Source organism: Herpailurus yagouaroundi, unplaced genomic scaffold, assembly GCF_014898765.1.
Source record: "Herpailurus yagouaroundi ecotype Mexico unplaced genomic scaffold, PumYag 77, whole genome shotgun sequence".
Lineage (NCBI taxonomy): Eukaryota > Metazoa > Chordata > Mammalia > Carnivora > Felidae > Herpailurus > Herpailurus yagouaroundi.
In genome coordinates, this window is record NW_024412388.1 from 33085336 (window position 1) to 33109825 (window position 24490).

At 38.3% G+C, this 24490-nt stretch overlaps 1 protein-coding gene across 7 annotated transcripts in view; it reads right to left on the bottom strand.

The window, feature by feature from the left end:
• Positions 1 to 24490, bottom strand: part of FOXJ3 (forkhead box J3) — a 153630-nt gene that overhangs the window by 89461 nt on the left and 39679 nt on the right. For all 7 annotated transcript variants that reach the window (XM_040469838.1, XM_040469839.1, XM_040469840.1 and 4 more), the window contains one exon: positions 11120 to 11444. In XM_040469838.1, the coding sequence (XP_040325772.1) occupies positions 11120 to 11444 (325 nt within the window). The remainder of the gene's footprint in view (positions 1 to 11119; positions 11445 to 24490) is intronic.

Consider the following 24490-nt stretch of genomic DNA (forward strand, 5'->3'; position numbering starts at 1 on the left):
AGAGAAGAGAAGAGAAGAGAAGAGAAGAGAAGAGAAGAGAAGAGAAGAGAAGAGAAGAGAAGAGAAGAGACGCGACGAAACAAGACAGCGGAAATGCACAGCCTCTACCACAAGCCTAGCAGTGAATAACACACACTAACGACACATTGACAGAGGAGGCACAGGAGCATGGAGAGAGACCCCCATTTGTAGCAAGGTAGGCAGAGACAACTAAAAGCTAAAGAGAAAGCAGGAAAACAGAAAATTCTACAGCACCCATGCCCCTCATTCCAAGCACAGGTAGTAAAACCCTACTGCTAGAGGAATGCAAAATCTATGGTATACTGAAGGTAAAGATACCAACAACAAAACCCAAATCCAACTCAACTATTGACAAATTGATTCAATTTCCCATACAAATGGCCTGAGGAAAAAAAAAAAGAGTCTGTGCATCTACAAGTATAAATACCATTTATCTCAATCTCTACCACTCTTTTCTACACACATTATCTAGCACTCAAAAATTATACGACACATTAGAAATTCAAGGAAAAACAAACATATTGTCATGAGATAAAATCATCAATACTCAAATGAAAGGTGTTAGAACTATCAGACAGGAAATTTAAAATAACTATGACTAATATGTTCAAGGACCAAGTAGAAAAAGTGGTAACGTGCATAAAGAAGTGGGAAATTTCTACAGAAATACGGAAATTGTAAGAGTCAAATGTAAAGGGGTGCCTTGCTGGTTCAGCTGGTACAGCATGTGACTCTTGATCTCAGTGTCATGAGTTCAATCCCCACAGTAGGTATGGAGCCTACTCAAAAAAATAAAATACACACACACGTGTGTCTGTGTATATATTTATTATATATTTATATATACGTGTGTGTGTGTGTGTGTGTGTGTGTGTGTGTGTGTATATCTCAAATGTAAATGATATGAATAAAAAAACATGATCAAAAATAAAGAATTCCCAAGATGGGTTCATCAGTAGACTGGATACAATCAGAGAAAGGCTCAGATATCCTGAGGATACATCAACAGAAATGATCCAAATTGACTCACACATGTACATAAAACTTACACACACAAGATATTTCAAGAACTATGGAATAATATATATATTGTCAGTCGTAGAAGGAGAAAAAAAAAAGTATGGGGCAGAAGTAAAATGTGAAGAAGTAACAGCCAAGAATCCTCTGTAAGACATGTAGGACATCAAATCACAGATGCAAGAATTTCAGAGATCACCAAGAAGAAGAAATTAAAAATTCACACACATATATTCATTATAGATCAAAATAGTGAAAACCAAAATGAAGAGAATGTCTTGAAGGCAACAAGAGGAAAAAAATGATGTACAGAGCAATAAAAATAAAAATCGTAGCAGAATTCTCAAAAACTACGCAAGTTAGGGGCACCTGGCTGGATCAGTCGGTTAAGCTTCCAACTTTGGCACAGGTCATGATCTCAGTGTTCGTGAGTTTGAGCCCTGTGTTGGGCTCTGTGTTGACAGCTCAGAGCCTGGAGCCTGCTTCAGATTCTGTGTGTCCCTCTCTCTCTGTCCTTCCCCTGCTCATGCTCGCTCTCTCAAAAATAAAGAAACATTAAAAAAAAAATTACAAAAAAAAAAAAAACTATGCAAGTTAGAAGACAACAGAATAACATCTTTAAATACTAAAAGAAAAACTATTCATATGCAGTAAAAATATCCCTCAAAAATGAGGGCAAAATAAAGACTTCCAGACAAGAAAAAGCTGTAAGAATCTATTTTGAATAGTGCCAGGGGGCTGGTAATATTATCAGGAAGTCTTCAGGCAGAAGTATGATAACAAATGGAAACTTGGATCTCAAAAAGAAAGAGTTCCAGAAACTGTAAAAATGAAGGTAAATTTTAAAAACCCTTTTTCTTATTGGGTGCCTGGGTGGCTCAGTAAGTTAGATGTCCCCTTCTTGGTTTTGCATCAGGTCATGATCTCACGGTTTGTGAGCTTGAGCCCCGCATCAGGCTCTGTGCTGACAGTGTGGAACCTGCTTGGGATTCTCTCTCTCTGCCCCTCCCCTGCTCATGTTCCCTCTCTCTCAAAATAAATAAACTTAAAAAAATAAATAAAAACACTTTTTCATATTTATAATACCATTAAAATGTAACTGTCTAAAGAAAATTTAACAATTACATGGTTTATAACATGTGAAAGTAAAATGTACAATGATAGCACAAAAGATGGGTCAAAAGAATTAGAAATATAAGGTTTATAAAGTTCTTACACTATACATAAAATGGGATACTTGAAGGTAGGCTGTGATAAGATAAAGATGTATGCGGTAATAGCTAGAGCAGCCACTAAAATAAAATTTAGGAAAAGGTATAAGAAGTTCAACATGGGGGGAAAAAAATCAAGATGGTCATGTTTTTTCTAAATGGCCAAAGAGGAAGAACACATCTCTACTTGAGGCTTCCTCCTCTACAGAAAGTTTAAATGTTGGAAATCATCAAGGCTCTGCTCTAAGTCCTTTTTTCATTTCTACATTTGCTGCCTACGAAAATATCATCTACAGTCACGGCTTCGATGACCATCTGTGACAATCTATCTAGACCTTAAAACTACACCTGTTTCCTGAGTTCCTAACATATATTTTTAACAATCTACTGGACATCTCCAGAAACACCTAAAACTCAGAACGTCTAAAATTAAACTCGATCAGGGGCGCCTGGGTGGCGCAGTCGGTTAAGCGTCCGGCTTCAGCCAGGTCACGATCTTGCGGTCCGTGAGTTCGAGCCCCGCGTCGGGCTCTGGGCTGATGGCTCAGAGCCTGGAGCCTGTTTCCGATTCTGTGTCTCCCTCTCTCTCTGCCCCTCCCCTGTTCATGCTCTGTCTCTCTCTGTCCCAAAAATAAATAAACGTTGAAAAAAAAATTTTTTTTAAATAAATAAAATTAAACTCGATCTTTATCCCCAGTGTGATCTTCCAGTTTTCTCTTCTCAAGTTAAAAGCAGTTATTCACGTAACAGCTCCAATCAGAAAGCTGTAAAACATCCTTAACCCTTCCTTCTTCCTCACCATCTAAAACAAATCTGTTACCAGATATTAAGTCTACCTTTGATCTACCTACTTTATTCCATCTCCACCATGCTCCTTCCTGAGGCAGTTATCTCTTCATAAGGTAAATTCAGTATTACTTAAAACTTTTCAATGACTTCCCACTGCACTTAGGATAAAATCCAAAATCCTTAACAAAGCTTCCAAAGGCCCTTCATGATCTGACCCCACCTCCCTACCTTGCTGTCCATACTCATCCTCTCCAATGTTCTTTCTCACTACTAGGCTTTCCATTTGTTGCTCCCCCTGCAAAGATGACTGTCCCTGGTATTACCCCATCCCCTTCACTTAAATGACTCTACTCAACTTTCAATTCATTCTTGACTTAAACATCAGTTCTTTTTTTTTTTTAAGTAGGCTTCACACCCAGTGTGGGGCCCAACGCAGGGCTTGAACTCACGGCCCTGAGATCAAGAGTTGGACACTTAATCAACTGAGTCACCCAGGAGTCCCAACATTAGTTCTTTAGGGAAGTCCTTTCTGACTTTTCTTGACAGGTTAGCTCTCATTATAATAAACTTATCACCCTGGATTTCTCATCACACTTGTAATTATTTGTTTAATGTCTTCTTCCTATATACTGCATCCTATACCAAAATGTAAGTAGGCTCCATAAGGGTGGGAACCTTGTCTATCAACTCACAACCTAGAATATAATGCTTTTCATATGGTAATCCCAAATCTGTTGAAAATAATACCAAAAGCATATTGAGAAAGTAAAAATACCCAGAGAGATACCAAAGCCAAGACAAGAATAGAGACACACACAATTAAGAAAACAGATTACTGGGGGACCTGGTGGCTCAGTCAGTTTGATATCGTAGTTCATGAGTTCAAGCCCCACATTGGGCTCTGTGCTGGAGCCTGAAGCCTGCTTTGGATTTGATGTCTCCCTCTCTCTCTGCCCCTCCCCCACTCATTCTCTCTCTCTCCCTCTCTCAAAAATAAATAAAACATTTTTTTAAATTAAAAAAAAAGAGAGAGAGATTATTTCATAAAACCTGGGCAGACCTTACCTCTAATAATCACAAGAAAAGAAGTTGGGAGAGTAGAGAGGTAGGTATAATTTAAATGGTCTAAGTTAATGTGGAGAAAAATGGCCCAGGTTAAACAATTAACCAAGGCATATTGCTTGGGTTTGAAAATCCAAGCCCCAAGCGTGGTTTCTCAAAAGTACTGTCTACCTGCACTAGAATTAAGATGAATTTTAATGCAGATTCCTAGGCTCCATCCAAGATGACTAATTCAAAATCTCTGGAGTTGTGACCCAGGAATCTAAAATTTAAAAACATTTAAAAAAAAAATTTAAGTTTATTTATTTTGAAGGGGGAAGGGGGAGGGAGAGGAATCCTAAGCAGGCTGCTGTCAGCACAGAGCCCTACGTGGGGCTCCAACTGACAAACCATGAGATCATGAACTGAGCCCAAATCAAGAGTGGGACACTTAACCAACTGAGCCACCCAGGTGCCCCTAACTTTTAAAAACATTCAGGGCGCCCGGGTGGCTCAGTTCGTTAGGCGTCCGACTTTGCCTAAGGTCACATCTCACGTTTGCGAGTTCAAGCCCCTCATGGGGCTCTGCTGAGAGCTTGGAGGCTGGATAGACTGCTTCAGATTCTGTATCTCCCTCTCTCTCTGCCCCTCCCCTGCTTGCACTCTATCTGTCTCTCTCTCTCTCTCAAAAGTAAACATTAAAAAAAAATTTTTTTAAACATTCTAAGTGATTTTTACTTTAAACTTGAGTTTAAATGGGAACCTCCAATTCAAATTAACTACCACATTCCTACCTGTATCTTTTTGTCCCCCAGTGTGAGAACCTTGGTTCCCCCACAACATCAATATATGTACTCATTTTTTCTACCCTACCATGCACATAAAATAGTTTCAGAATTGTTCCCAACTTCCCAACTTCTTTTCTCGGGGTTACTGGAGGTAGAGACAGCCTCTAGTGAAAAACCACTAGACAAATCCATTAAGTAAAGGTCATAATTTCTTTGCAATTCTTTTCAACCTTAGTATGTTATCCCATGAAAATAATAGAATGCTCTTTAAGTTTTTTGAATTTTTTGTGTGTGATTATTTTATCCATTTGATATGACGTACAGCTTATTTGTTTCTGCTCATATTCAGTTCCAAGGTTTCCTTTTTCCATCCTGTTTGATTATATGTAATATTTTTTAGACGTGTAAAACACATGGCTTAGAACTAAATAAAAAGATATATTTGAAGTCTTATTCTTGTCTATAACCCTTCTACCTGAGTTCCATCCATCCTCCATGGTTAACTATGTTCACTACATTTCTAGTTTATTATTCCTAAGTTTCTTTTTGTAACAATAAGCAAATATGTATTTTTCTCCCCCACACACACATAAAAAGTAGCACAATATACCCCCACATATATATAACATTCTTTTGTATTTTTCTTTCTGTACCCTAAACTCCAGTAAGTTAATAGGCTAATTTTCTTTAGTAAAGTGAATAGCACAAAAATTTTAATTCCTTTTCCTCTAGTTTAGATTACATAATTATTCCATTATAGAAACCTAAAGAGTGTTTTTTTTAATTCTTCTGGAATATTCAAAGAGTTATTTTTTTTTTTAATGTATATTTATTTTTGAGAGGGAGAAAGACAGAGCATGGGGGGGGGGAGGGGCAGAGAGAGAGGGAGACACAGAATCTGAAACAGGTTCCAGGCTCTGAGCTGTCAGCACGGAGCCCGACGCGGGGCTCAAACTCACAAACCGCGAGATCATGACCTGAACCAAAGTTGGACACTTAATCCACTGAGCCACCCAGGTGTCCCAAAGAGTTATTTTTAATATTGTAATCTCCCTTCAATACTCTGGCATAACTGAAAAGGAATTTTACCTAAATATTAAAATTTTATTTGAATTCTTTTAAATGACCATGGCAACATTTGTCCTCTGGGTGATAGAAGAAATAGTGAGCAGCACACTGTAGGAGTGTGCAAAACAAATCTAAGGACAGCAAACTGTAAAATATGAAAACAGAAATAGGACCTGAGAAAAAGAGAAGATAAACCAGTTTCCATTTGTCTCCATTTGCAATGTTTACTTACACTATTTCTGTGTTTACAAAAATAAAATTAGAAGCAATCATGACAAGTTCTAAGCACCTAAAGCTAGGTGGAAAAGACTTTTTTAAAAGAATAATCATGAGGGATGCCTGGATGGCTCATCTGTTAAGCATCTGACTTGGGCTCAGGTTATGACCTCATGGTTCATGAGTTTGAGCCCCGCGTCAGGCTCTACGCTGGCAATGCAGAGCCTGCTTGAGATTCTTTCTCTCTCCCTCTCTCTCTCTCTCTGTCTCTGTCCCTCCCTGCTCATGTCTTCTCTCTCAAAATAAATAAATAAATAACTTTAAAAAATAAAAAAATTAAAGAATAATCATGAGCTGGCAATCTCTGGAAGTATTAAAGGTCTGCCTAAAGCAAGAGACTAGAACAGATAATCTCTTTAGTTCTAAGAGCAACATCATCCTCCACCTTCCCATTTCTCCCGTTCCCCCTTCTTTCCTCGTTATATCTAAATCGGATCTTCCAGTTGAAACTGTAACAGTTACCTCCACACCAGTTTCAGAATATGACTTGGGCTGGCCAGCAGCATGGAATTCAGCAGACTGGATCTGGCACTCTCAGGTGGACTTACACTTTAGTTGAAGCTGAGGTCAGACAAGTAAATGCAGTATGTAACTGATCTCCATGTACTATTCACTACCAAATTTGGACTAAGCTCTTCAGCTTGGCATTCATATATTCATGGAATCTCTGCATTCTGGCTCCATCCCAATTCTTATTGGTCCCTCCCAAGAACCCCTGTAACCAACTGTTTCCTAAGAGTGTTTTTTATTTAAAAAAACAAACAAAAAAACCTAAATCTTACTCTTCTTCAAAACAGAGCTCAATTACACTTCCTCAATACTTTTCTACTGATTCACCCTTCCTGTATTCTCATAACACTTACTTAGTCTTTTTGCCACTCACTTTAGAACCTCATCACACTTCCTATAAGCTCTTCTAAATTTTCACAGCACTTATTAGTTTCACCCCTCATTTAACACTCTTTTGCTAAGTCACATATACAGTAGTTATTATTATAGCTTACACACAGTAGGTATGCCCAATTAGTCAATTCATCATAGCACGGCACTCTCTCTATTACAGAGCTGTTTACATACCATCATAATTCCTTGTTTATATATATCCCCCTTATCCATTAAAGATTATAAGCTTCCTTAAGGGCCCTGTGCTATGTTTCTTAGTACTGCCAAAGCCCAACATACTGCTCATAAGAGTATGTAAATAAATCCTTTTCAAATTTAATGAATGAAAGACTAAATTAGCTGAAAACAAGAGGATATGATCTAGAATAGTGATTGGAAATTTGTAGTCCATAAACTGAACTCACTCAAAAGACTCATGTTTGGCCTGCACAGTATTTAAGAAAACGAGAATTAACAACATTTAGAAATTGGGAAACTGCACACAAAATCCAGATTTCTGGGAAAAAATTGTTAAGATCTGACATATGCCCTAAAAACCACAAGTGCCTGCTCCACATTAGACATGCACTCCTCAGGCATCTTTTTTGCTTTGCTCATTTATGTCACCTCTCTGGTCCCTGCAAGTATATAAGTTTACAACCAGTGATATAGACCCATGAATCTCTGGTGGGCTTTCTAAGGCACTTATTCAAATTTGGGGCATTTCTACTCCCTACCTACTGTGTTTTTCCAATGCTAAACAAGTTTATCAAAATCTGCTAGCCTTCCCTCATCCTCAATCTTGATAAAAGGACTCTACTGTATAGTAGTGCCTAGTAGTAAAGCCAGAAAACACAGCTTAGATAGATCACTACTACTTGGTTAGAATGACTTTTTGATTCATGGATCAAATTTTATTATGTATTTCCTCCACTGAAATATTCTGTAAGAATAGACTCTTATTCAAATTATACGATTTACAATCACTTCTCATACCGAGTCAGCCAGTTAAGAGACAGTTCATCCTGGCAAATTAAATTCAATAAACATTTATACATTGTTTGCAAAATTATAGGCCCTGCACAATGGTTAAGGCATGAGATTTGGTATCTCCAAATCTACCAAGTCTGGTACCAAATATTGGCTACTCTCTTCTATAGCTGAGAAACTCTATAAAGTTACTTCTTCTCTAAGCCTTAGTTGCCTTACTTTTCAAATTTGGACAGTAACGGTACTTATTTCCTAATACTGTGGTGTGACTTAAAAAGACAAAGATGTAAGAAGGCACTTTGGCATGTAGTGCCTGACACACAGAAAATAATAAAAGAAGATATCATTTAGGTACTTGAGTACAGAAATAAAAACTAATGAAACAAGATTTTTAAACAAAATTCTCTAAATCTATGATACTGTCATTAATCAAGCATACGGAAACACAAGAGATTAGTTCTATAGGGAGGAGAGAGGTAACATATGAGCCAAAAGAACAAATAGGATAACACCAACTAGAAAAAAAGGCAGAAGGGAGAAAGTCTAAGGACACATAAGAGACAAACAAAAGCAAGAAAAAAAAAAAAAAACACAGTTTTTTTTTCCTGGGACCACTAGTTTGTTTGTATATGGGAAAAAAAAAAAAAAAAAAAAAAAGATACATGCGAATGAACTTGAGACACTTGATTGTCTAGCATGGTACACAGTACAATGCATAAATCAGTAAATGCCTTTAATAAATCTAGTCAAACAAAAAAGACAAAAGTGTTGAGACAGGAAGGCTTAAGAAAAAAAAAGAGTAACTACCATCTAAAGCTCTATAAACTCCCTTTTTTCCACATGCACATACACACATACACAACACACGACTGGGTAATTCCCATATAGGAAAATAAACATAACGTGTGCAGGCACAAAAATAAGTTGAATTATTTGTTGCAGAACATAAATTAGGTAGGAAACCAACGTGACGGTCCATCAAAAAGCTCAGATGAGGAACCAGGGCTTCTTAAAGAACTGGTTAATTTTAGGGCTAAACAGGAATGATACAAGATGAGCCTGGAACATCTTGTGGTGCCAGGAAGTTAAGAAGTGCTAAACAAAATAATAGGGCCATGTCAAAAGGGCACAGGAGCCAACTTGCAAGACCCCTGATGGCCAAAGCTGCAACAATTTGAATAACAAATAATGACAGCACAAAGAATAAATGCCCATGAGTGCACACTATGCAAATAAATGATTAAGTAAATAAAAGGGGAATAAAGAACAAATCTTCCATACAGAAGAGTCCCAATTAGGGGCGCCTGAGTGGCTCAGTCGGTTGGGCATCTGACTTCGGCTCGGGTCATGATCTCACAGCTTGTTAGCTCAAGCCCTGCATCACGCTCTGTGCTGACAGCTCGGAGCCTGGAGCCTGCTTCGGATTCGGTGTCTCCTTCTCTCTCTCTGCCCCTCCCCCCACTCACACTCTGTGTCTCTCTCTCAAAAAATAAACAAGCATTAAAAAAATTTTAAAAAGGAGAGCCTGGGTGGCTCAGTCAGTTAAGCAGCCAACTTTGGCTCAGGTCATGATCTTGTGGTCCGTAAGTTCGAGCCCTGCATCGGGCTCTGTGCTGACAGCTTGGAGCCTAGAGCCTGCTTCAAATTCTGTGTCTCCCTCTCTCTCTGTCCCTTCCCCATTCACACTATCTCTGTTTTTCAAAAATGAATACATGTTAAAAATTTTTTTTTTTTAATTAAAAAAAGAAGAAGAATCCCAATTAATATAGAGAAGGAATGAACGAAAAGAAAAAAAATCACTAGTAGAAAATAATAAATACTGCTATAGTTATGATCTACCAATGAATGTTAAAATTAGCAAAAGCCTAAGAAACAGGGTACTTACTTGTATGCCCTCTAAGTAGCTCCCCAAAACATTTTATAACTTACAAAGTGATAAATAGTAATTTAATGCAGAAACCTGGAAGACATCACCTTTACCAAAGAACCAAGGTTAACATTACCTTGTTATAAGACAGACATACTAACAGCAAGTACCTCTTGATATGACATACAGAGAAGGGCACATCATCTCTGCATTATCCTTCCCCAAAATGCATTACCTCAATCTAATCATGAGAAAACATCAGACATATCCATACTATAAAACATACCATCCAATACCATTCTACCAAACATTTCCACAAAATACCTGACAAGGACACTTCAAAAGTATCAAGGTCATAAAAGACAAGTCTAAAGAACTGTTACAGATTAGAGGAGACTAAGAAGACATGACAACTAAACATAATGCAGGATCCTGGATTAGATCCTGAATTGAATCCTGTAATATAAATGGACATTAGGAGAGAAACTGACCTGAATGAAGCCTTGGAAGTTAACAGTACTATTTAGTCAAAAGTATTGTACTAACATTAATTTCTCAGCTTTTATCACTGTACTATGTTTATATAGGTTATTAACATAGAGCAAGTGAATGAAGAACACATGGAAACCCTTTCTACTATTTATGTAACTCTTCCATAAATTTAAAATTCTTTCAAGATAAAAAGTTGAGGTCAAACTTTCACTCTTCGCAGATGACATGATACTCTATATGGAAAACCCAAAAGATTCTACCAAAAAACTGCTAGAACTGATTCATAAAGATAAAAAGTTAAAAAGAAAAAAAAAAAAAAAACCATAGATGATGAAAACAATACTAGTTGTAATACTTTTTTTTTTTTAAACCATAAACTCACTATCAACTTACCTGAACCATAGGTATTGTTTTCCAGTGAATGCTACATTATCTCTGGTCTTACTTTATGCTGTCAGTCTTGTAACATAATAAAACTCTAACAAATTGATACTCTACCAAAAATAAAGTTATTCACTTAATAAAAAAACATTTAATTTCCCTTTCTGACATCCTAAAAATGACTACTAATCAGAATTTTTTTAATTATATAAGCCTCTACAAAGCTTTATCTTTAAGAGAAGCCAATATTGTTACTGTTCACAGCATAAAAATAATAATTTAAATAAAATCCTTACCTTCCAACCACTGCCAGCCTCTCTATAATATGGGAAGTTATCACAAATCCACTGGTAAATCTCACTTAAAGTCATTTTCTTTTTGGGTGAACTATTAATTGCAAATGTAATGAGGCTGGCATAACTGTATGGAGGTTTCCCATCTTTGTGCTGTTGGACTTCTTCCTGGTCCAGTGTTGTATTTGGGTCAAGGAGGGCATTCTTCTTGGAAATTCCTGTTCCATGTGCATTTTGTGTAGCATCAGATTTTTGGATGGCTGCTCTCATGGTGAGCTGTGGTAACCAGTCCATAGATGTTAGGCTGCTCTCCAGTTCAGATGTCATCCTGAAGGTAAATAGACTCCTTAGTCAATATCAAGGAAAGAACCCCTGCTTCTCAAAATATCCAATATTCACAAATCTAGGAGTTCCAAAGTGAGGGAAAGCCTGAGTTAAATCTGGAGGAAAAAGATTGAGTATGTTAATGACCAAACCAAATATTTAAGGGATCAATATTTCCAATCTTTTCTCTTAATTTTTTCCTCTCCAAAACACAACCAATTTGGTTTTAAAATGTTTAAAATACAGAACAATACATACACACAAAGTGATCCCAATGCCAATGTTTCTAAAAGACTGTCACTTTAAATAGGGCAACAGGATCACAGTATGAAAAATAACTCTGCAGTCCAGCTCTTTACTCACCAACACCACAGGCCCTTTAAAAACTTAAGATTGTACATCTGGCATTTCTTTTACACAAATTTTAGGGAAGTCACACAAACAAAAGAATACCCAAAGTAGAGGTCAGAGAAGTAACCGAGAAATAGGCACAGGAATTTCCAAGGAGGAAAGAAGGTAGAGTTGAGCAGGTGGGATGTAGGAAAAGCAAGCAGGATACACAAGAATAGTAAGTAGACAAGCTAGCTGGGGGAGCTGATAGAAAAGAAGAATGCAAATTCAAGGACACTGATGAACAAGAGAAAAGAGAATATGCAGTACCCAGGCAGTTAAAAAAAGCAAAACAAAACAAAAAACAAAGTCAAGGAACAAGATTAAGAATACTAAAGATCTGGGAGTGTAGGATAGGAGAGATTAAATCATATAAATGGATAGCAAGAAGCATTAAAAGCTCAGGACAGGCTAATGCAAACATCCAATGATCCGGATTCTATAATGCGTTTCTCTCCAAGGCTAAAAAATGCAGGCCATTATCATCCAAAGAAAGAAACAAGAAAAAATCTACCAGGTCGACACATATTCTGGAGAAGGGAGAAAGCTGCTCCAAGAATTGAAGATAAAAATATAGAAACAAAGCCTGACACTTCACACTGGAATTGCTAACTTTCAACGGAGAATACAAACCTCTCTACCATACCATCAAAGAAACAGGAATAATGACCCTGACAATAGAGAATTAATGAAAGACTTCTAAGTGATATCAAAATAATGGGGGGGGGGGGGGAGAGAGACAAGAAACTTGAAGTACCTCAGTCAAAAGAAACAATTTGTGGTAAATAAAATCCAATACAGGCCCTTATCCCAAATGGAATATGTGCTTAGGATATGAACTTCTGAGAAGCAATACAGAATTGATAAAGAACATAGCCTCTCAAGTCAGATCAGAGTTCAAGTACTGATTCCACTAGTTATTAGCTGTGGGAAATGAAAATGTTAATATCTCTAAACTCCAGCTTTCTCTTTGGTAAAATGAAATAATAGTTCCTACAGTTAAAATACTACTTTGAGAATTAAATGTGGTAGCATTTACACAGAAGAAACATCCATCATGTGTTAGTTAATAATATTACTCTAGGATTATCTGGCAAGGCAATGCACTATAAAGTAAACCAGATTAGGCAACAACAATTATAACTCAAAAAACAGCCATGAGGATTCTATCTGCATTGTAGTAGAGTCCTATTACCTTGCTCTTCAGAGATTTTGAACCATCGTTTTACCTTTTTCATTTCCTCAAATTCCCTCCACCTCTACTCTACGCATTCCTCTGATATCTAAACCTTAAATTCCTCTACACAGCACCTTCAGAGATGTAAAACAAAAACAAAAACCTTACCATCCTGCTCTATACTCTCAGCATTATATGAAATGCTTTTTTCCCAGCATGAAATAGGTTATGGGAACTTATGGAATAAGACAAGATAACTCAGACATCACAGATTGTCAAATGAGTGGGCAAAGTACCCTAGATCTCAAGTTAAAGACTTGCCCCCATTCACAAAGGTAGTTAACAGTAGAACTGAAACCGGAGCCCAGGTCTCCTCATTTCAATCCAGTAGCTTTCCTACCATACCTCATCTGTAAAGTGAGCGTAACAGTACCTACCTCACCTGATGTAAAGTACTGAGAACAGTGACTGGCAAACAGTAAGTATTCAATAAATGTTAGCTACTGGTGGTGGTGGTGATGATGCTAATAGTAGTTGCTGCTGTTATTATTATTCACATTTCATTGATAAATACTGGCAATTATTATGCCATGCTGTCATCCTATTTGCCTCAATTAAGGCTCCACTGAGTAGCTTTATTTTGTTCAAATTCCCAAAGAAGCCAGTCACATATATATTCTAAGTTACTATAAATGTACATTCCAAATTGGAATATAACTGATATTGCAGATACCCCATTCAGAACCATCTTTAATTTCTGCTTCCTTCCCCCAGTGCCACTGAAAGTTTGAGTCTCGGTAATATAAACATGTAATCAGTAGGTACTTAATACATGTTATAACAGTTAACAAGAATTTATAATTACACATGTACAAGACCGTTAGAGTAAAATTTTGTGTACACACACACACACACACACACGAAGTATGATAAAATTTCTGGAAAACTGTAGTCCAGTTAGGAAGGTCAAACATAAGGAAGAATTGAAAAAGAAAGCAAGGCTGAGCTCTGGGTGCAGTTAATAGTACAAAAAAGGGAGAGGACAACATGGACCACAGCCTTCAGAGGTAGAGAAGAAAGAACTTGGGCTAAGATTTGAAGAAAGTTAAGACCTAAACAAACTAGAAAGAAAATGGTTCCTGGTCATCAAAAACACCATGAGTAAGAATCTTTCCATTGTTGTACTTATCTTCATATGGGTCTGCTAAATCAAACGTGAAGTACACTATAAAATATCTTAAACTAAAAAAAAAATTATAATGTCGTTTATTCTTGAGAGAGAAAGCATGAGTGGGGGAGGGACAGAGAGAGAAAGGGACAGAAGATCTGAGAGCAGCAAGCCCGATGTGGGGCTCAAACTCACAAACTGCAAGATCATGACCAGAGCCGAAGTTGGGATGCTCAACCGAGTTACCCAGGTGCCCCTCAAATTTAAACTCTGAAAAAGTGCGGCTTCTGTTTGCAATTTATTTTTATATATTCTTAGCAGTAAGGTAAAAACTGCTTCCATTGCTGATGCATCATCTGGCTGTGGCCATGGTCCTCCATTAAACGCTAAAGCACACAAAAAAAATGACCATTAAATTTGGCCAGATCATCAGTAACTTTAGAAAGAAACCTTTTAATGGAATGGTGATGACAGAAGTCCACTTGTATAACAGAACAACAGCACGGGAGGCTCTGAAGAATCTGGTTATGGAAGTCTGGTTAAGAAATGTCAGGCCCTCATTACCTCACCTCATTCCAAGAGCTTCCTAGCTGGCCTCCTAGACTCTAATTTCTTACCACCCCTCTCTGCTAATCACCTCCAGAGTCCAAGCATACCATCTAAGAGAAATCTCTGAGCACTGTTTTCATGTCATCATGCCCAAAGACTTTCAGTGGTTTCCTTTCTCCTATTAAACTACAGGTACTTTAGTTTTTATTAATTCTTTTCTAAATTCCTGGAGCAACTATAACCTCAATTTGGTATTTACCATGCTGTTTCATATGTTTAACTGCATCATATGCTTAAGCTTTCTACCCTCACTCTCTCTTCCTCCACCTCCACATTGAGGATAGTAACCACACAACTAATACTTCAGATGCTACTTAACACCATGCCAGGTACACGTTATCTGAAAAACACAGTACTTGGATAAAGAACATTCGTTTCTGGAATGTCTTTTCCTTCTAATACTGCCTAGCTGGCTTCTACTTTTTCTTCAAGACTCAGCCCAAACACCTCCCTCTCCAGAAAGCCTAGTCAATCCATTCTTCTTATCTTCCATTTCCTAAATTAAACTAGATCCTGCTCCCATAGAATACAAGTATCTCTATCCCAGGATTTATACAAGATTATAATGATCTTTATCCACCTCTCCAGAGACCACGAGGTCCTTGGAAGAAGAAACTTTCTTCTTTTCTCTCTCTGTCCAAAGCCTGGGAACATAACGGGTAGAGGGTCAATAAAAGATGGTTAAATGACTGAAATAGTGACTATCCAATGAAGGTGTGGGTGTGGTTCTTCCCAAACAAGTGAGACCATACACTTTTACAAGCTAAAAGGAAGAGATGGGGGGGGGGGGCCCGGGGGGGGGGGGAAGACACAATAGCACAAGGTAAGGATATCACAAGATTGAAGTCCTTTATGAACTGGAAAAAAAAAAAGTAGGACTCAGACTGACAAGTAGCACTACACAGGAATAGAGACACTTTTAGAAGAGCAGGGAAAAATGGGGAGATGGAAGCAAAGACAAAAAGATAGTGTTACTTATGGGAGAAAGCAGGTCATGAAAACTCACGTCTGAAATTTTTCAACCTATGATATTACTTAAAAAAAAGTTCCATAAGAAATCTTTTCTGCATAAAATGAAAATGCAAAACAGCATCAAAATACAACAACTCAGGGTTGCCTGGGTGGCTCAGTCAGTTAAGCATTGGACTTCAGCTCATGATCTTGCAGTTCTGGAGTTCCCGCATTGGACTCTGTGCTGACAGCTCAGATCCTGGAGCCTGCTCCACATTGTGTCTCCCTCTCTCTCTCTGCCCCTCCCCCGCTTGCACTGTCTCTCTTTCTCTCTCAAAAATAATAAAGATTTAAAAAATAGTTTTTTAAAGATATGACAACTCAACATTAAGTCATGAAATGGGGGCAGGGGAGAGGGTTCTAATCCCACTTTATGAAACACCGCCACTGATACGATACCAAATAAGCTTGCTAGCTACTTTAGCACATTGCTTGGCCTCCCTCTGCAACCTCCCTAACTCCCAAGAAGTAACCAAGGATTACTCAGGTAAGTTTTCAAGTTTTCAACAGTATCAAAAAGGGGGGAAGTGGGTAGAGATATTGCTAGCTTCCTAAACAAAGGTAAGAAGAAAACACCAAGGAAAATAAAATAAGAACAATGAGGATAATGATGTCGTGATCTAGATATTCCTGAATCCTTGCACTCTTCCTGGCATTTGGCATTTCATCTTAAAAGACTTAAGAAAAATCATAACAAAGATTTACTCATAAGAAAAACTGAGCAAGTGAAAACTCAAAAGAAATCTTTGTAATAAACGCAGGAGTACTTCTAGTCACATGCATTTCAAGGTATGTATATGTATATGTATATGTATATGTATATGTATATGTATATATTTTTTTAAATATATAACTCCTGTTACAGCATCTTAGCACCTAAGACAACTGGAAGCAAGGTGTATGGCAGAAAACTACTAACCGCCACCCAACATCTGTTTTTACCTTCTTCCTTAGGAATACAACCTTTCATTCTGGATGGCATTGTACCTCTTACCATTCCTCCTCTCTGAAATGTGGACACAGTAGCTATTGCTCCAGGAGTCAGCTTGGATCACAAGGTGATCTTTGAAAATGGAAGCCACACACTGAGGATATGAGAGCAGAGAGAAGAAATCTGGGTCCTTGATTTTTTTGTGAAGCAATTGTGAAGCTGCCATCTGAGCCCTGAACTGCCTACCTTCCAGACTTCTTCTGTGTGAAACTACTACAAAAAGATATCTATCAGCAGATGAATTCAATTATTAACAAACATGAAATTTGGGACATGAAGTGGGGTGATACAAATAATAGAACCTAAAATAAGATACTCTTAAAGCAGGAGTTGATGAGGCAAACAATAACTCTGATATTGCAGGCTGGAAAGCTAGTGGCCTTATTAAAGAATGAAAAGGATTTGGTCAAATTTGGTCATCTACAGAAGTTAGAAAGCAAACCATATACCAAATGAAGCTAGAGCAAGGAGAGAAATACAGGAAAGTTTTAGAATGCTGGCATGTGTTGGCTCCCTCCGGTCACTTAGAACAAAGTTGTAAGAGAAATAAAATAAACTTCGATTAGAGTTGCAAGCAGAGATGGAGAAAATGCAGATTTGCTAAGGGAGGTAACTCCCTATGGCCTGCAATTTAAACTAACACTCCCATAATTTAAAGCTTTGCATAGCTGAAAAAACACCAACTGTTTCTGAAGAAGCAAAGTGAAGTAATTGAATGGTAGCTGCAAAACTGCAGCCTTGGCAATAGAGAAGACTAGTGCCTTGCCACACAAAAGCAATGATGTAAGGGTGTTGTCTTTCCACCCACGATTTCCACCACTGTTTCAAATGGCCTCATCAGAACCATCATTTCTTCAGAACCCAGAAGAGGTCAATGAACCTGAACGGGGGAAAAAATACTCTTCATTTCCACTAACTTGTGACTGAAATTTAGCATCCCCTTGAATTATGAAGTCAGACAACAAATCATACTAGCATTAACAGTACTCGTGACTTCTGCCACCAATAAAAATAACAAATATATTCCTATCACATGCAAATGTTGCAGAATCTCAACTATTAAAGTCAACTACTTTAAAATTACGCTATTGTATTAGACTTGCCACTAGATCTTTTATTTCAAGTGTTAAAAGCACAGATATTATGACGTTTTCAAGTTAATATTTTGCCAACCATATTTCAACAGAATCAGTTTCCTGTATAATCCTAAGTATTTTATTTTGTGAATTTTGAGACATTATTCTGAAACAGATCCACAGGTTTCCCCAGACTGTTAAAGGGGTTCCATAGCACCAAAACAAGATTGGAAATTCCTGGGGTAAATGGAGCACAAAGGGCACAGTCTTCACACTGAAAAACTGTCTCGGCAGATACTTTAGATCAAAATGGCAAAAAGTCTACAAAGTATTTTAAAATAACTGTATGGAGGGTAGGGGGAGAGAAAGAGACTAGACACAAAAGCTCTTATGTTTCCAAAATAATACCCAAGCCCATCAATAAGAAGTGAGCTATATGGGGCGCCTGGGTGGCGCAGTCAGTTAAGCGTCCGACTTCAGCCAGGTCACGATCTCACGGTCCGTGAGTTCGAGCCCCGCGTCGGGCTCTGGGCTGATGGCTCAGAGCCTGCAGCCTGTTTCCGATTCTGTGTCTCCCTCTCTTTCTGCCCCTCCCCCGTTCATGCTCTGTCTCTCTCTGTCCCAAAAATAAAAAAAATAAAAAAAAAAAACGTTGGAGAAAAAGAAGTGAGCTATAAAAGCTGCACATTTACCAGAAAGGGCATCTTCAATAATATCCATCTCAGATGTGGCCATGGAAGATAATGGACAAGGTAGGATCTTTCATAGGGCACAGGGGACAATGGAGGCCCTATCAAAGAGCAAAATCAACAAATTTATTACACTGTCAGGGAGTCACTGTCATTCTTACCCAGTAAGATTTTATAATGCATTAATGACTGTTGAGTGTTACCTGTTATCCTCTTTTCTGAATAAGTTTTTACTGCTGTTATCCTTACTCCTCCACAACTATGTATTAGGTAGAATACAGACAAGTCATCTTTGGTTTATAGATATTTGAACCACAAGAAGCCACACCAGGATCTAATGAAAGAGACTGCAGATATAGAGCTTGGATCTTGAGCTAATTATAGTAACTGGATGAAACTCTGGGTTGTCTCCCTTGGGAAAAGAGCAAGTAAGTTCAAGATACAGGAGGAAGAGTACATATGAATATTTATGTACTCACAGGGGCAGATTTGTAGTGGAAACCTAAAAAGAAATAAAATAATCTAATGTAAATTGACTTTACATTCTATAACCATATGACATGAAATTAATTTTTTTAAGTTTATTTATTTATTTTGAGAGAGAGCAAGCACAAGAGAGTCGGGGGGCGGAGGGGGCACTGGGGAGAGAGAATCTCAAGCAGGCTCCATATGCCAGCACAGCAAACCATGAGATCATGACCTGAGCCGAAATTAAGAGTCAGATGCTTAACCGACTGAGCCACCCAGGCTTCCTGACATAAAATTAAATTTTAACTTACAAATGAAATAATTATTTCCAAGCAAAAGTAGCTGGTGTTACTTTAGTTTTCATATACCAGCAAAATCAAAGTTTCTACTCTTAGTTCAATTTCAGCAAAGTGGAAAAGATAAGACTTAGTGATTAAGAACACAGGTTCTTGAGCAAGTCTGCTTGGATTAGATTCCAAACTCTCCCACTTTCAGCTCTGTGACCTTACACAAGTAAATTAACCTCTTTATGCCTCAGTTTCCTCATCTGTAAGATGAGGATAAAAATAGTACCAAACCCAAAGGATTGCTGTGAGGATTAAATGAGTTAACACACACAAAGCACGAAGAATAGTTTCAAAGGGGGGCACGTGGGTGGCTCAGAGCCTCAAGGTGGGCTCTGTGCTAACTGTTGCGGAGCCTGCCTGGGATTCTCTCTCTCCCTCTCTCTCTCTCTCTGCCCCTCTCCTGCTCTCATTTTCTCTCAAAATATATAAACTTAAAAAAGAATAATTTCTAACTTATAGTCAATAAGCACTCGATAAATGTCCACACTCGATTTTTATGATCAAATTCATACTCTTCAGGATTTTCTAAATTTTAATTTTTTTTTTTAGATTTTATTTTAATCTCTACACCCAACATGGGACTCAAACTCAAGACCCCAAGATCAAGAGTCACACTAACTAAGCTAGCCAGGTGCTCCAGAATTTTCTAAATTTTAAATGGTTATCACTCTTACTCAGTGGTTTTAGACTTACATGCCCTAAATGACACAACAATCATTTAGCAACCTCAATGGAAATGAGCCCCTCATTCATACACTAAAGTGACCCAGAAAGGATTACATTTAAAATTTTTGTTTGTAGACTGTATATGAGAATTGAGAACATACTTTTCCCCATAAAATAAGGTGATAAGATGACTCCTGCAGCAGCCCACAAAATCCTACTTATTCCATAAAGGAATTCTAGGTCGACAGTTCTTAGAGTATAAAAGCTCCAGTTGGACATCTTGCAGCAGAGAGAAAAAGGAGTTACCCAGGAAAAAAAAAAAAGAAGATTTACCATTTTCCTGGTGCAGGACCAGCTTGTTCCTGACAAAATTTCAATATGGTTTATATATGGCATACTTCTAACTACCTTCTATACCTTGGATCTCCCATCTCATATGTCCTAAGTCTCTAATACTGGCCCCCAACGTTGGTGTTATAAACTCCAAAATTAATTACTCGTTCTTCTTTTCTAGTAAAAACTCCCGTCTTTTCAAAACAGTGATCTCTGCTCCATTTAGGAGAAAAATGGACAGCATCAAACTAATCTCTACTAAGGTATGAATAACTGAAGCTTTAAACTTTCTAAAGTTTATGGCCTTTTTAAAAGATAAACTGAAAAATCCTCAGTGGTTTCAAGTGTAAATACAGGTGAAGGAATCATAATTGAGGAGAGGGAAGCCAATACACAGTGAACTATCCAAAACTCTTGACTTTCTCAACTTCTCTTTCCCCCTAAAATTCCAAGAATATTCACTAACGCAAAATTCTGGGGGATTTAGTAGTGAGACAATCACCATTTGTAAAAACTAATGTGATTTCAGAGTATTTATCATAAAATCAGAGATGAAAAAGAACTTCATTGGGTCATTTTTTTTTAAGTCCTGGTATTACCCATCTTGGAGACCAACAATATTAAGATCTCCAAGGGAAGAAAAGTTCACAATTTATTCAATTATATACCTGTCTTAAGGTACATAACTCATGGTGTTGGGGGGGGGGTGGCGGGGAGGTGGTTCGTTTTGGGGTTTGTTTTGGTTTTGTTTTTTAAGTTTAAACTGGCTAAGGGCACCTATGGCTCAGGTGGTAGAGCATGCAACTCTTCACCTTGGGGTCATGAGTTCAAGCCCCATGTTGGGCACAGAAATTACTTAAAAATAAATAAACAGGGGCGCCTGGGTAGCTCAGTCAGTTGACTTGTCCAACTTCAGCTAGGTCATGATCTCACCGTTCATGAATTTGAGCCCTGCATCAGGCTCAGAGCCCACTTCAGATCCTCTGTCCCCCACCCCCTACACCCCTTCCCCTTTTGTGTGTGTGCTCTCTCTCTCACACACACAAATAAATAAAACATTTAAATTAACACTAAATAAAAATAAATATTTAAAAAATTAAAAGTTTTGGGGTGCCTGGGTGGCTCACTCATCTGAGCATCCAACTCCTGATTTTGTTTTTTTTTTGTTTTTTTTTTATTTATATATGAAATTTATTGTCAAATTGGTTTCCATACAACACCCAGTGCTCATCCCAAAAGGTGCCCTCCTCAATACCCATCACCCACCCTCTCCTCCCTCCCACCCCCCATCAACCCTTAGTTTGTTCTCAGTTCTCAACAGTCTCTTATGCTTTGGCTCTCTCCCACTCTAACCTCTTTTTTTTTTTTTTTCCTTCCCCTCCCCCATGGGTTCCTGTTAAGTTTCTCAGGATCCACATAAGAGTGAAACCATATGGTATCTGCCTTTCTCTGTATGGCTTATTTCACTTAGCATCACACTCTCCAGTTCCATCCACGTTGCTACAAAAGGCCATATTTCATTTTTTCTCATTGCCACGTAGTATTCCATTGTGTATATAAACCACAATTTCTTTATCCATTCATCAGTTGATGGACATTTAGGCTCTTTCCATAATTTGGCTATTGTTGAGAGTGCTGCTATGAACATTGGGGTACAAGTGCCCCTATGCATCAGTACTCCTGTGTCCCTTGGATAAATTCCTAGCAGTGCTATTGCTGGGTCATAGGGTAGGTCTATTTTTTTAATTTTCTGAGGAACCTCCACACTGCTTTCCAGAGCGGCTGCACCAATTTGCATTCCCACCAACAGTGCAAGAGGGTTCCCGTTTCTCCACATCCTCTCCAGCATCTATAGTCTCCTGATTTGTTCATTTTGGCCACTCTGACTGGCGTGAGGTGATACCTGAGTGTGGTTTTGATTTGTATTTCCCTGATAAGGAGCGCCGCTGAACATCTTTTCATGTGCCTGTTGGCCATCCGGATGTCTTCTTTAGAGAAGTGTCTATTCATGTTTTCTGCCCATTTCTTCACTGGGTTATTTGCTTTTCGGGTGTGGAGTTTGGTGAGCTCTTTATAGATTTTGGATACTAGCCCTTTGTCCGATATGTCATTTGCAAATATCTTTTCCCATTCCGTTGGTTGCCTTTTAGTTTTGTTGGTTGTTTCCTTTGCTGTGCAGAAGCTTTTTATCTTCATAAGGTCCCAGTAATTCACTTTTGCTTTTAATTCCCTTGCCTTTGGGGATGTGTCGAGTAAGAGATTGCTACGGCTGAGGTCAGAGAGGTCTTTTCCTGCTTTCTCCTCTAGGGTTTTGATGGTTTCCTGTCTCACATTCAGGTCCTTTATCCATTTTGAGTTTATTTTTGTGAATGGTGTGAGAAAGTGGTCTAGTTTCAACCTTCTGCATGTTGCTGTCCAGTTCTCCGAGCACCATTTGTTAAAGAGACTGTCTTTTTTCCATTGGATGTTCTTTCCTGCTTTGTCAAAGATGAGTTGGCCATACGTTTGTGGGTCTAGTTCTGGGGTTTCTATTCTATTCCATTGGTCTATGTGTCTGTTTTTGTGCCATCCAACTCCTGATTTTGACTCAGGTCATGATCCTAGGCTCATGGGATCAAGACCTGCATCAGGCTCCGTACTGAGCACGGAGCCTGCTTGGGATTCTCTCTCTCCCACACTGCCTCCCTTGCTCATGTTCTTTCAAATTAAAAAATATATATAAAAAGAAAATGAAAAAAAAAATTAAAAGTTTTAACAGGTTAATCTGTATCTCCCTTGCTACACAGAAGAAAATTTCTTTAAATTCTCTCTTGGAGGGGCGCCTGGGTGGCGCAGTCGGTTAAGCGTCCGACTTCAGCCAGGTCACGATCTCGCGGTCCGTGAGTTCGAGCCCCGCATCAGGCTCTGGGCGGATGGCTCGGAGCCTGGAGCCTGTTTCCGATTCTGTGTCTCCCTCTCTCTCTGCCCCTCCCCCATTCATGCTCTGTCTCTCTCTGTCCCAAAAATAAATAAAAACGTTGAAAAAAAAATTAAAAAAAAAAAATTCTCTCTTGGAAAATTAGAACTGGTCAGAGTTCTATTTATGATGATGCTTCACATATTTTTACAGTATTAACACATCTTGTGTTCCTTTTCCTGTAAGTTTCAAGTCCAGAACTTCTCCAACAGGACCAGAATTTGAAGCCCTAATATATTTACTGCCCTTCTCTAAATTATCTCCAAATTACTCCAAATAGAATCTTAAATTCATGAAGCTGTATTTTAAATTTATACAAGCTATACTCATAGTTCTAACTCCACTCAGTGTACAAACTTAGGGATCATGCAATCAAAAGATATTTTTAGGGGCACCTGGGTGGCTCAGTAGGTTAAGTATCCGACTTCAGCTCAGGTCATGATATCACAGTTCTTGAGTTCAAGCCCCGCATCAGGCTCTGTGCTGACAGCTCAGAGCCTGGAGCCTGCTTCAGATTCCGTGTATATCTCCCCCCCACCCCGCCCCCGTGCCTCTCCCATTCGTGCTCAGTCTCTCTCAAAAATAACTAAACATTAAAAAATATTTTTATATGTGTAACTCTCATCTTAGGTATCTTCTGCTCTACAACGTAGGAAGGAAAAATAAGTATTTTTGGACATTAACCACTCAACTACATTCTGTCATTAAGTAAATACTATATTTTGCATTTAAATCTCACTTACTTACTGGAATCTGAGTAGTCTGACAGACTGATGAGCACTAATCCCTTTAACACAAGAACCCCCAAAGCCATCTTTGCAGCTGTTTTTTAAAAATCCAGACAGAATCTGCTATTAATAGTCCTTACACTTAGTTTAAAACACATATATAAAATGTACATACAGTAAAAGTCCTCTGAATAACATGTATTCACTGGCTCATCCTGTCCTAAGTGTACATTTATCCTGACCTCTCTACAACCATACTGCTTCAACCTACAACATTACACAAGTAGTTTGGCATTAGTGCTGGCAGAGGGCTAACATTGGGAAGCTAATCCCATCTTATCATTTAGTGTTAAGTACGATGCACAGAAAACGCTGAAGAAACAGCCTGAACTTTTACACGTGAGGTCTATGATTCAGCTGGTCCTCAAAGTGTGATACAGA